The sequence below is a fragment of the Vitis vinifera genome, chromosome 19 (genome assembly GCF_030704535.1).
Source record: "Vitis vinifera cultivar Pinot Noir 40024 chromosome 19, ASM3070453v1".
Classification (NCBI taxonomy): domain Eukaryota; kingdom Viridiplantae; phylum Streptophyta; class Magnoliopsida; order Vitales; family Vitaceae; genus Vitis; species Vitis vinifera.
The window spans coordinates 5,141,968-5,154,790 of NC_081823.1; the positions used below are offsets into that span (position 1 = coordinate 5,141,968).

A 12,823-nucleotide genomic window follows, 5' to 3' on the forward strand; every position below is an offset into this window, starting at 1 on the left:
TGTCATCCACATATACGATGAGTGTCGTAATCTTACCATGTTGCTTTTTCAGGAACAAAGTGTGATCTGAATTACTTTGACGATAGCCAAAAGCTCTCATTGACTTTGTGAACCTTCCAAACCATGCTCTCGGGGATTGTTTCAACCCATACAATGACTTCTTCAATTTGCACACCTTCTGACATTGCTTTTTTGGCACCATGCATCCTGGTGGAAGATCCATGTATACTTCTTCAGATAACTCGCCATGCAGAAAGACATTTTTCACATTGAATTGTTGTAATGGCCAATCTAGGTTTGCAGCTAAAGACAATAATACTCGAACTGTGTTGATCTTAGCTACAGGTGCAAATGTCTCTGTGTAGTCAATTCCATAAGTTTGAGTGTTCCCTTTTGCTACCAATCTTGCTTTAAATCGTTCAATACTACCATCTACCTTGTACTTCACAGTATAGATCCAACGACACCCAACTGGCTTCTTTCCTGGTGGACATTCTACGAGTTCCCATGATTCATTCTTTTGCAATGATTTCATCTCTTCATTCATGGCTGCTTTCCACCTTGGATCAGCTAAGGCTTGCTGCACACTGTTAGGAATAGCTACAGTAGATAATTGATTTACAAATGACTTATTTGATTCAGACAAACGATGGTTAGACACATAGTTGTTCATGGGATATTTGACATTGGTAGACAATTCAGGTTCATATGTGGGTTTAGGAATACCTCTATTATGACGGTGTAGTAACCGTTTCATGAATGGATCAGGTTCCAAATTAAGAACACCCTCAACAGACGACGATTGGTTTGGTATTTCAGTGAAGACATCTTCGGACCCAAATTGTTGACCACTCATATCCAACTCACCCACTTCCTGGTTCACTAGTTCAGATTGTCCAGATTCATCTTCCTCAGAGATATGATAATCATAATCAAGAGTCTGAATTTCCTTACGGTACTCCCCCTGAAGTTCAGACTCAAATGAAAAATACATCGAATCTTCATGAAACACCACATCCATTGTAATATACATTTGTCGAGTTGGAGGATGGTAACATCGATATCCCTTTTTGTGCAATGCATATCCAACAAACACACATTGCAATGCATGGGAAGTTAACTTGGTGCGTTGGTGCTTGTATAGATGCACAAATGCCACGCAACCAAAAACACGAGGAGGTAGATTTGGGACAGTTGGTGCAACTACGACATTAGTAAGAGCTTGGAGAGGTGTTTGAAAGTTAATTGAGCTAGAAAGTACCCAATTGATCAAGTATGCGGCAGATGTGATTGCTTCTCCCCAATAAGATATCGGTGTTTTTGCTGCTATCAAGGAAGCACAAACAACCTCTAACAAGTGTCAATTTTTTCATTCAACGACTCCATTTTGCTGGGGTGTATTGGAACAAGTAGTTTGATGAATGATGCCATGTCCTTCCAAATACTTTTGAAGATCAGAACTTTGATATTCTCCACTATTATCACTATGCAGAACTCGAACCTTTGCATTGTACTGAGTTTCAATCACTTTATGAAAATTTTGAAACAACAAGTTCACTTCATCTTTGGTCTTCATCAAGCATAACCATGTCATTCTGGTACAATCATCAATAAAAGTAACAAACCAACGTGAGCCACTCAAAGTTGGGACTTTGGATGGACCCCAAACATCAGAATGTATAACCATAAAAGGAAACGGACTTTTATTTAAAATTAATGGAAACAAAGCACGATGGCTTTTAGCCAATTCACAAATATCACAACGGAAACCAGAAATATCACTTTTTGCAAACAAACTAGGAAACAATTTTTTTAAATAACCAAAGGAAGCATGTCCCAGACGTCGATGCCACAACCAAATTTCAGATTTTTTCTTTTCCTCCTCAGATCCATCTGCCATCAAGGCTTGTTGCAACTTATTTGAATCCTTTGACTGCAAGTCCAAGTAATAGAGTTTTCCCCGCTTAAAACCACAACCAATCGTCTGTCTTGTTTGGATGTCCTTAATCACACAAAATTCAGGCCAAAAAATGACAATACAAGATAAGGCTGCAGTGATGTGAGAAACTGACAAAAGATTGTAATCTAAAGATGGAACAACTAAAACAGAATCCAAATTCAAAGTATCAGTAAGAGTTAAGGATCCTTCCCCAATGACTGGGGTTGTGTTACCATTGGTTGTGGAAACAATTTTTTGTGAGGAAGGTCTAAGGGGTGAAACCTGTCTAGAATCAAAATTCATATGATCTGTAGCACCAGAATCAATTATCCATGCACTATTAATAACAGGTGTAAAAGTATTTAAAAACTTACCACCATGATCTGTAGCGGCTACCAATGCAGAGGTTTTCTCAGCAACATTAGTCTCTGTTTTTATTTCGGCAACATTTGCAGTCGAGGTTTTCTTGGAATCCTTCTTCCATTGATCACGATTATTATCATTACTAACAAAGTGTTGATAACCTAAACATGATCTAAAGGTCCATGGTTCAAACCCTCGGTTCCTCATTTTTTTCCTGATCGTACCAAGAGTCGTTGCTTTGAAATTGTGGGATATCCATACTAGTGGGATCAGTCTTATTGCATTGAGTGCATTTGAAGGTTGACTTATCAATATTAGGGCTTGTCTTAGGATGGTTGATCGCTGTTGGACTACCATAGCGACAAAATATCCAGGATTTCAGTTCCATGGCTCTGATACCATGTTGAAATTGATAAATGATATTTTTTCATTCATATTTTCATTCGTTCGTGTACAGAGTATATATAGAGGGTAATCACCATTCTAAGAATGGGAAAGAATGATACAAGGAAATAATGATATAAGGAAATAACAACTAATATCCTAATATCTCAACTTTCCTAATATCTCAATATTCCTAATATCTCAATATTCCCAATATCTCAATATTCATAATATCTCAACTTTCCTAATATCTAAACATTCCTAATATCTCAACACTAAATGATATAAGGAAAGAATGATATAAGAAACATTCCTAATATCTCAACACGTTTGACAGCAAGCCAATGGACATCGGAGGGCTTAGACATGAACTAACATGCTTTGTTTACAGAAAAAGCAATATCAGGCCTTGTTAAAGTGACATATTGCATAGTCCTTACTGTTTGACGATATTTAGAGGGGTTTGATAGAGGCACACCATCCGACTGAGAGAGTGTGCATCCAAGGCTACCTGGTGTGGGTGTAGGTTTGGAGTTCTCCATGTGAGTGCGGTTGATGAGGTCTGTAATATACTTCTACTGATTGAGGTGCAAGATTGAGCCTTGACGGTGAGCCTGAATACCCAAGAAATAGGATAGAGGGCCAAGATCTCTGAGTGCAAACTTATCATGGAGATAGGAGATGAAGTGAGAGATCAGTTTCTGACTGCTTCCAATGACCAAAATGTCATCGACGTATACAAGGAGAATAAACACCTCTGAAGTAGTGTGGTAAATGAAGAGGGACATGTTAGCACGTGAGGGTTGAAACCCATAATCAACTAAGGCGACCTGAAGCTTATGAAACCAAGCTCTAGGGGCCTGTTTCAGGCCATAAAGTGCCTAATGTAATTTGCAAACATAGTGAGGATAGCGGGGGTGAACAAACCCCTGAGGCTGAGCCACAAAAACTTCTTCTTGGAGCTCTCCATCTATCATTTGCAGGCTCATGGATGATATAGTTTTCCATGAGGTATTACATCATTTATGTTGCTTCATGTTGTTTTGTACTAGCTCTATGTACCCTTGTACTTATGGTTATGAGTGAAAATTATATAGCTCAAGCTAATTTTAATTTATAACATATAACCTTTAGCTATATGAGTTTAACATGAATAATAATTATATAACTTTTGACTATATATAATTTTAATTTGTAGCATATAGTTTTAAGATATGAGTTTAACATTTATTTGTCTACTAGTCTTTTTTTTTTTTTTTCCTTCTACATAACTTCCAACTATGAAAAATTGGATGATAACATGAAAAATTAAAGAATATAATAATTATAGAATACAAATAAAAAGTTATATTATGACTCACCTTATCATGTAAGAGTCCTTGAAAATAGACAAGATTTTAGACTTTGCTATAGTCTCATGTTCCTTTGCCATGGCCTATTGCTCTTCTATCATGCTCGTGTTGATAACATGTTGTAGAAAATATAGTGAAAGAGAAGAAAAAAGTCATGAATATTTCATTAGAAGTTTTCTTTTTTTATAAGAAGTCACAAAGAAATTCACATTAATATGAATCATCCACAAATGGGACAAATTCTGATATTTTATAACAATTTTACAATTATTACAAAAAAAAACATTTTAGTTTACCAAAAATAGTTTTTGGTTGTTCTTTTTACACATTTTGTGATTGAAAATAGCTAATAGTAAAAATGAAATTAAACCATACATAAAAAGTATACAAAATAAACTATTCAAATAAAAATAAGATGAAATAAATAAAAGATTCAAAGCATATACAACAAAATCATTATGCTAAAAAAATTGAAAATAAATGAATAAAAAACGAACCGAATAAAGAACTAGTATAAGAAAAAACAATTATATTTACAAAACTGGAATGAAAAGAAATAAATAAAAAGAGGGGAAAAAGTACCCTATACAGTTGAGCCTCCTACAATAATAGCTTTCACAGATAAAACTAAAAAAATACAGGTAAAATCTCAAGACTCTCTCACCAAAAAAATACCAAGCCCAAAACAGGAGAGGAACCAAAGAAAAAGAGCCCCAAGTGAGCAAGTTGTCTTCCTCCCCGCCCTAATTACCAAAGGTCGTCCTCCATTATCACCACCACGACCTCACTGCTTTGTTCTTCATCATGGGAAGAAAGATTTGGGTAAGTTTCCTTTTGATTTATATGGTAATTATTTTTTGTTTTGGGCTTGACATATATGTTTTGGGCCTTCCTTTGGTTGGATTATTAACATGGGTTTGGGTAATGATTTAGATTTATTTTAGTTTGGATTATGGGCTTTGAATTTTATTTATTTAGGCTTTGACTCCTTATTTTATTTGACCTGTAATACTTTGGATGGGTTTGGGCTTGTTTGCATTTTGGGCTTTGCATGTTATATTGGCCTTGGTATTTGATTATGATTTGAATTAGACTTGTTTATACTGAGCTTGAGCCTTATTGCTTTGGATTACTGCTTCGTATTGGGCTTCAGTTTATTTTGTTTCGATTTGGATTTCTGAGTTTACACGGGTGTTATTGTCTTGGCTAAGAGACAAACAAACTGAAGCCTACAGAATAAAAAACCCTAGGGCTCACAAAAAGGGTAGGGGGAAGTAGTCTTTGTATTTTGTGAGAGGGTTGAGATTTTTTGTGTTATTAGGCTTCATCTTGGGAGTTGTTGAGGACCATTATATTAAGGATTGCACTATAAAGGGTACACTTGTTCCTCCTCTCTCTTTATTTTATTTTGTTGTTTGTTAAACATATTTGTTTTATTTTCTTAAATGTTCTGTAAATACATTATTATTTTGATAACTTTTCTATTTTATTGGTTCATAAAAAATGCCAAGTGATTAAATAGGAGTTATCATTTGTCAAATGGGAACATTCACTTATATTAGTTTTATTGTTGCAAAGGTCCCTCCGAACCATAATCTAACCTAAAGCTTGGAAACTTGGGTTGAAAGTCTTAGAATAGTAAAACTCGCATCTTACTTGGAGTTTGAGGAGAGTGAATATAGATTATTGTGAGAACTATTATAAAATCTTGTATTTGGAATTTCTCTATCTCTTCTCTTTTTATACTAGATTGCTCTTATAATTTAATATGTCACTTATATTCTTAATTATTAAATTTGTAAAAAGAGACCAATATTCAATGGAAAAAGTGCGCAAAATTCATAAAGCATTTTAAGTTTGAAAATATAAAGGGGAAAAAACTTTATTAAAAGTAAAAACCCTAAGTACTAGAAAGAAGAAAATAATTGTAACAACATTGAATGAGAATGATAAAGACTTCATGTAAGAAATGTGCAGAATTGGTTTGTTAACATGTGTTTTATGCTTTACATTGACTATAAAGATGAGATAAATTCTTCAACTATTAATGATGAATTAGAAAACATTTTTGAAAAACTTTACCTTGATTTATAGAAATGTGACACAAAAATATATAATTTTTTTTTTCAAAAAAGGAAGTTGTCTTTCTCCAAAATGAGCTTGATGTTTTGGAAAAACAGTTTGGGACATGTGAAAAAGTTGTCTCAAGAAAAATATGTTCTTGAGAAGAAAAAAAAGAGATGATTGACATAATGTCATGAGAAATTTTCAAATAGGCAAAAGATTTTCACTATGATTTTAATAAGTCAAAAACGTATTTAAAATTTTATAAAAATGAAAAGTATTATAAAAATCATTTTGGGAAAGAAGTTTCAAATAATAATTCCGGTATCATTTGTAATTTTTGTGGAAAAGGATGTTATATTAGCTAGTTAATTGTCTTTTAAGAAAATACTCTTATATTACTCACTATTATCATATTAGAATAATATTTCTATGATTATATTTTAGACAATATAAATGATACAATTTTGATTATTTGGTTTGTTTTATTAAACTTCTTGGACCTTAGTAAATATAAATATATTTCCAAGATATATTTAGAATGGAAATAAAAATTAGTATAAATTGATCCATCATCCTTCATCTTTTTAGACTGATTTAGCACCACCTTTTCATAAAATCCCAATTTTGAAAAATTTTAATTATTTAATTAAATATAAAGTTAATTAGATGATTAATTGTCAATTTGGACCCAAAAATTCTACAGGGGAAAATTTTAGCCCTGAGATCTTGGATTGCTTGGAATTTGCATCATGGCAAGTGCTCTTGCCACCATAACTGGAACATAAATATTGCACCCTTTGATGTTATATTACCATTCTTGGAAAACTAGAGATTTTGATAACTAACAATTGCGGAAATGATGTTAAACATGATAAGATGATATTATAAGATATGACATATATCAATAAGCTTCATTAAAAGATGAGTACAGATCTTATAATATTATAGGAAAATATACATGACCCACATTATTAATCATATTTTTATATGACATATAGGATAGAGCATGATACAGAACCATCTCTCCGTTCATATTGGCACAAGGTCAATGAGAATCGAAGCAATGAGATCTTTCATCAATTTTCCAACATGTGTGTACTGATCTTCGTCCTTATACAAAATATCAATCACACGGCTGAAATTAAGAACACGTGTAAGAAGAGGCATGGGCACTTGTGTAGGTTTGAGGCACTCCTCATTCATGTCCTTCCATCCGTTCACTACTTGCTTATTCAACTCATCATATGCTTCTTGCTTACAAACCCCACGTTGCTTCATGTAGCATTCAACTGCTGATGCAACATGCCCTCTTTTTTGCTCAAACTGCACAAAAAGAAAAGCGAAGAAAATCAAGGATACATAGAGCTAGAGCTAGTACAACACAACATGAAGCAGCATAAATGATGTAATACCTCATGGGAAACTATGTCATCCATGAGCCTGCAAATGACAGATGAAGCTCTAACCATCTTAGGGTCGCTGAAAACCCAATCGAAGGCCTCCTTTGTTGCTATATCTCCCATGCCAACAAAAGATGTGGTTATGAGCATAGAGTAACCACTGCTTACTAGTGCGTTACTCATATACTCATCCAATGTTGGTGTATATTCTTGGTTCAACCATTTGGCTTCAACAAAGTAGGCTTGGATTTGCCTTTGTATCTGAGTTTACATAATATTGCAAATAGACTAATTATACTGCTAGCTTACAATATATTTTTTGAAGATAGAAAAAATATTTATGAAAGAGTTAAGGAACTAGAAGAAGGGTCATTGGAGGCAAACCGCTGCTTTTGCATATTGAACACGGTACAGGTTTCCTTCCTTGGCTATCTCTTCCTCCATTTCTTCATAAACATCCAAGAGAGCCTGATAACAAGGCTTCATATAATCTGGGAGTTGATCTACGCTGCTGGCATCCCATCTGAAAGTGAAGCAACAGATATCCTTGGAACTTTTTGAAATTTGACTAGAAATTTGGAAATTAAGCCAACAATTTTGATGGGCATGCATGTATCAAACCTTTCAATTGCTTCTGTAAAGAGTTTGAGTTCTTCGAATGTACCATATGCATCATATATATCATCTATGATGGATATCATGGCTAATACTTTGATTAAGATCCTTCTAGCAAGGGAATATTGGGGTTCAAAGTACACTCCCAATATCCAGAAGTAGCCCTCCACTAATCTGTCCCGTGCAAAAGGCATCTTTTTGGCAAAATTCAAACCTTTCCACCACCTTAAAGATGTATCAACAGATTATCAGAGTGAAGAAAATTGCCAAATATGTAGCTTTCTGAATATTGTTGGTTCCGCAACTTACCTAGTGACCTCACTTAGCTCTTTCCTGTGGAGTGACTGCAATAGATTGAAATCTAACTTTGAGAGCTTGAGTAATGTTTTATTATGCGGACCATCTTCTTGGTAGACGGAAATGTAATGTCTTGCCTCCACCCTTGTTAAGCACTTGCGAATAGGCCTCTTTAGTGCACGAGTCACTTGTGCTGGAAGGGGATGAGTTGAATCGGTTGCCATGGACTGAAGGTGAGCAGTGCTGAAAGCCAGAGCTTCCTCTAGTATGGCTTCTCCATGCGCCATTAAATGTGTAGCTTCGTATAAAGCTAGCAAGCCTGGTAAGTCACCAGTCAATGATTCCTTGAAGTTGCCTTCGTCGTCTTTGAACTTATTGAATACATCTGTTTATCAGCGAAGTTGACCATTCAATCGATGATATGTAATTGCAGATGACATATATATGTTTAGACAACAATGGGTCATGGGATTTTACCAGGTGGAATATGGTAACCTTCTTGCCTCAGAAGTCGGAAACGAAGAGAAGCATTGGTCAGGTCATCATTATCATCATCATCCAGATTATAGGTTTGATACATGTCCTCTAATGCTTCTTTGATCTCCCTTTCAAACTGGTATGCCAATCCCAAGCGTTGGATGGAATCTATGAAGTTCAGCAGTTGTGAAGACTTCCTGGCAGTAGCTTTTAGCTCGTTTCTCAGTTCATCTTTCAGTTCTTCAATTTGTTGCACTTTACGAGCATGGGTTACCTGCACCAGTAAATTGTATGAACAAATCGTATGCTAGAAATGTTAGACTGAGTGAATGACATACTTCGAGCTGAAATTAACTTTAAGAAAATGGTTGTCCAATATTAGACCAAATTTTCCGGGAGGTCGCCACATATTTACTTTTCCAATTTGTTCAGTCCGAAAAGAAAAAAGGTTGCTTGTGAGGGAGGGTATTGGGAACATGATTAATATTATGTCCCTTACAGAGAAAATTGGTTGGTTGTCTAATATGGAATCAAAACCTCCTTTATGTTTATTTCCCCGTAAGATGATGTTTATTTCCCCCCTTTCCATATTAAGCTTTTGGAAAAAAATATATATATTTTTAAATTATTTTTTCTCTTGAATACTCTTATTTTTAGAGTTTTATTTAGTTATTGTCAATGTTTGAAATATAGGTAAATACGGATATATCGATACTTAAATTTTACAAAATGACTATTTTTCAGACTAGATTATTTTTTATAATAAACCGATAAGTGTTTTCTAAGTAATAAAAAAATCATGAGAAACAATTGAAAATACAACAAAAAGTGCATAGCATTTTGATACAAAAAATAAAAAAATTAAATTAAATTTTCAAGATGCATAATATTAAGAACAACCATGTTTTCTGATAACTATTTTTTAAAAACAATCATAAATAACCTCTAACTTATGACCGAAAATAACATGTTTTTGCTTCCATGAATTATGAAAGCTCATTTACCGGATCATCAGGAGTATAGGTGAGGAAACGATCACCCCAAAAGCAAGGACGAAAATTTGCACTGCGGCGAGCCACCTCAGGATTAAGCCTTTGGGTTGGACTAGGAGCTGTAACTGAGAGTGGAAGAGACATATTTTGGTTGGAGAAGAAACCCTGAAAGAAAGTGTTGTAGTTGTTTGTGTAGGTATTTGAGTCTGGGAGTGGGGTATTTAAAGGAAGGACCCAGCTGGCCTGTTTTGGTTCACTGATTTTTGAAGATAGCTTAGGAGCAGACGCAACATGAGTATCTTCTGTTCTAAATTTTTAACGTGGTGGATTTGTTGTTAGGCTTACGCACAATCTGGCCCTACACTAGCCCCAAGAAATAGAAGAAAAGGACGAGAGAAGAAAAATATAAAAGAAGGAAAGAAAAATCGTGAACCGACTACGAAAAGCTTACAAATTCGAAAATAAAAACAATAATAAATAAATAAATAAAAAGATAAAAAACGACCATTTCTCAAATATTATCCTCACTTTTTTATCAGTGTAATTTTTTTTTGTAATTCTTAAAATTATTAAATATTATTTAAAAGATAAGGTGATGTTTGATAAAACTGAAAATTAAATATTAAAAAAATTTAATAATAAAAAGAATTGAGGTTCAAAATGATTCATTTATTTCTACAAATTTACCCTTATATTTATTATATACTTTAAAATTTTAAATATTACATATAATATCTCAAGAAGATAAAAATAGCAATGAAATAGTTAAATTTTCATTAAATAATAGAGTTTGGAATAATATATTTAAAACTATAAAAAATATAATATCTGTAACACCCCAAATAGGATAATTTATAAAGTAATTAAGTCATTAATTAAATTCATTAAGGGTGAAAGAGTCCTTTTATAATTAAAAATCTTATGTATAAATTGAACTTTTCCTCGTCTTCTTCATTTAAAAAACCCTATCAATTAAAGAATTGGAGATCGTAGGGCTCAAGGGTTAGAAATTCAGAGTTGAAGTTCAGGTTTTTCCAGGTAAAATTCTAATCATAAATTAATATATTATATTCGTTAATTAGTTCTGAATACGCTAATTATTCTTTATTTTTTTTTAAATTTAGATTAGGGTTAGTTTTGTTTTAATTCGTTTTAATATCAAAATATTGGAAATTTAGGATTATTAGTGGTTTTATCGTTAGAAATTGGGAAATATTAAGTTTTTTTTTTTTTAAAAAAAAAAAATGATTCTTTGGAAGATTTCGGTTAACCTATTTAAAACTTTTAGGTTAAAATATTGAAATTAGGAATATAAAAATTGTTTTATTGTTGGAAATGGGGAAATTAAAAATTTCTTAAACGAATAGATATAAGTAATGAAATTTTAATAAATAAATAAATAAATGAGTAAATAAATATATTGTTATATGTGACTCAAGGGATTAAAAAAAATTAGAAAAAAGAAAAAAAAAAAAAAGAAAGAGAACGTGTGTGCACTGGAGGAAGTTTTTTTTTGAAAAAAAAATATATATAATGCGTGCTTGTGGAAGATGAAGAACGGTGAAAGGAAAAAGAAAATAGTAATATTATTAATAAAGGAAGATGTGTACGGATGATATTTTGTGGTTAATATATATATTATGTTAGTAATAATGGAGAATTATTGGGGATACAGTATATGTTTAGTAGAAAAAAAAATTGAAAGTGAGAGAATAGAAGTAATCAATATTATTATATTAATGATGAGTGTAAGTTAATAAGTAGCATAAAATTTAATTAGTAGAATAAATTGTAGTTTAATTAAATTATGTTATGTTAAAGAAATAAATTGAAAATAAAATTTAAGTTTTATATGAATTAAAAATTTATTAATTTTTCTAAAATAAGAATAGATTAAATTATCTTTCATAATTAAAAATATTAATTTGAATACCTAAAATTTTAAGATTGTTAAACCTATAATTTTAGATAAATAGTAATTGTTATTTCTCTTATACTTTGTTAGATGAATAGTAGATTTTCCATAATTATTTTTCTTCCAAGTTTTTAAGGACTTCTTTTGAGGTAAGAGAAATTAATGCAGTTGTTTTTTTTTTTTTTTAGAAACAAATTTTTATATTCATCATTTGGAAACGTTTTGAGTTATTATTCGTTTTATGCATGGATCAAATATGTTTTTGCATGAAAAGTATGTTAGAACCTTATATTTTGTTTACAACAGAGAAATGTGGAGATATTATGTTTTGCAAAATTGAATAATTGAAATAAGTGTTTGACTCTGATTTGTTTGACCATTGTCAACGGGATATAATGGTTGACTTTTGACTTTTTGACCATTGTCAACGGGATATAATAGTTGACTTTTATATTTTTTGGTGGGGAACATAATTGATTTGGATCCCAGCCTCTAGGGGTTTGGTTAGAGGTTATTAGTACTAGTAATGTTTTGTTTCTGTCCACTTTAAAGGAACAATTTGAGGCTAGCCGCCTATTTGAAAAGTCTCACTTAACTGGACACCATTTGATATTTAATGACCAGAGTAAATAAATGATTTGAATGTTTTGACTGAATTTGATATGAAAATGTTTGAATCAGAAATGAAAATGTACAATTAAAGGTTTTGAATGTATTGATAAAACTGACTCAAAAGTTTATGAAAATAATTCATTATAATATCTCTTATTTTGCAAGTCAACTTGAAATATTTGATCCATAGACTGTATTAAGGTTCTTTATTGGGTTTTGAGCTCATTCCCCTTTGTTGATAATTTTTCACGTACCCTTAGTTCGGACGAGGAGTGATGGCTGGGCCAAGGAATGGTCATCATTAGGATTTTGCTTAGAATGTTATTTTTGGATATTGTTAGTTTATAAGTTTATGTTCATTTGGATTATTTGGTTTTTGGAAGCTATTTAGATATTGAACTTTTAAATTT

The 12,823-nt window shown here is 32.4% G+C and overlaps 1 protein-coding gene across 1 annotated transcript; it reads right to left on the reverse strand.

Annotated features, from left to right (window-relative positions):
• Window positions 1-6,987: 6,987 nt before the first annotated feature.
• Window positions 6,988-10,074, reverse strand: LOC100241877 ((-)-germacrene D synthase). The gene is made up of 7 exons (XM_002283034.4): window positions 9,899-10,074; window positions 8,895-9,168; window positions 8,430-8,802; window positions 8,127-8,345; window positions 7,890-8,028; window positions 7,518-7,766; window positions 6,988-7,428 (listed from the first exon to the last, which is right to left on the reverse strand). The coding sequence occupies exons 1-7, from the start codon at window positions 10,028-10,030 to the stop codon at window positions 7,135-7,137; spliced, it is 1,680 nt and encodes a 559-aa protein (XP_002283070.1). The 5' UTR covers window positions 10,031-10,074; the 3' UTR covers window positions 6,988-7,134.
• Between the last annotated feature and the right edge of the window lie 2,749 nt (window positions 10,075-12,823).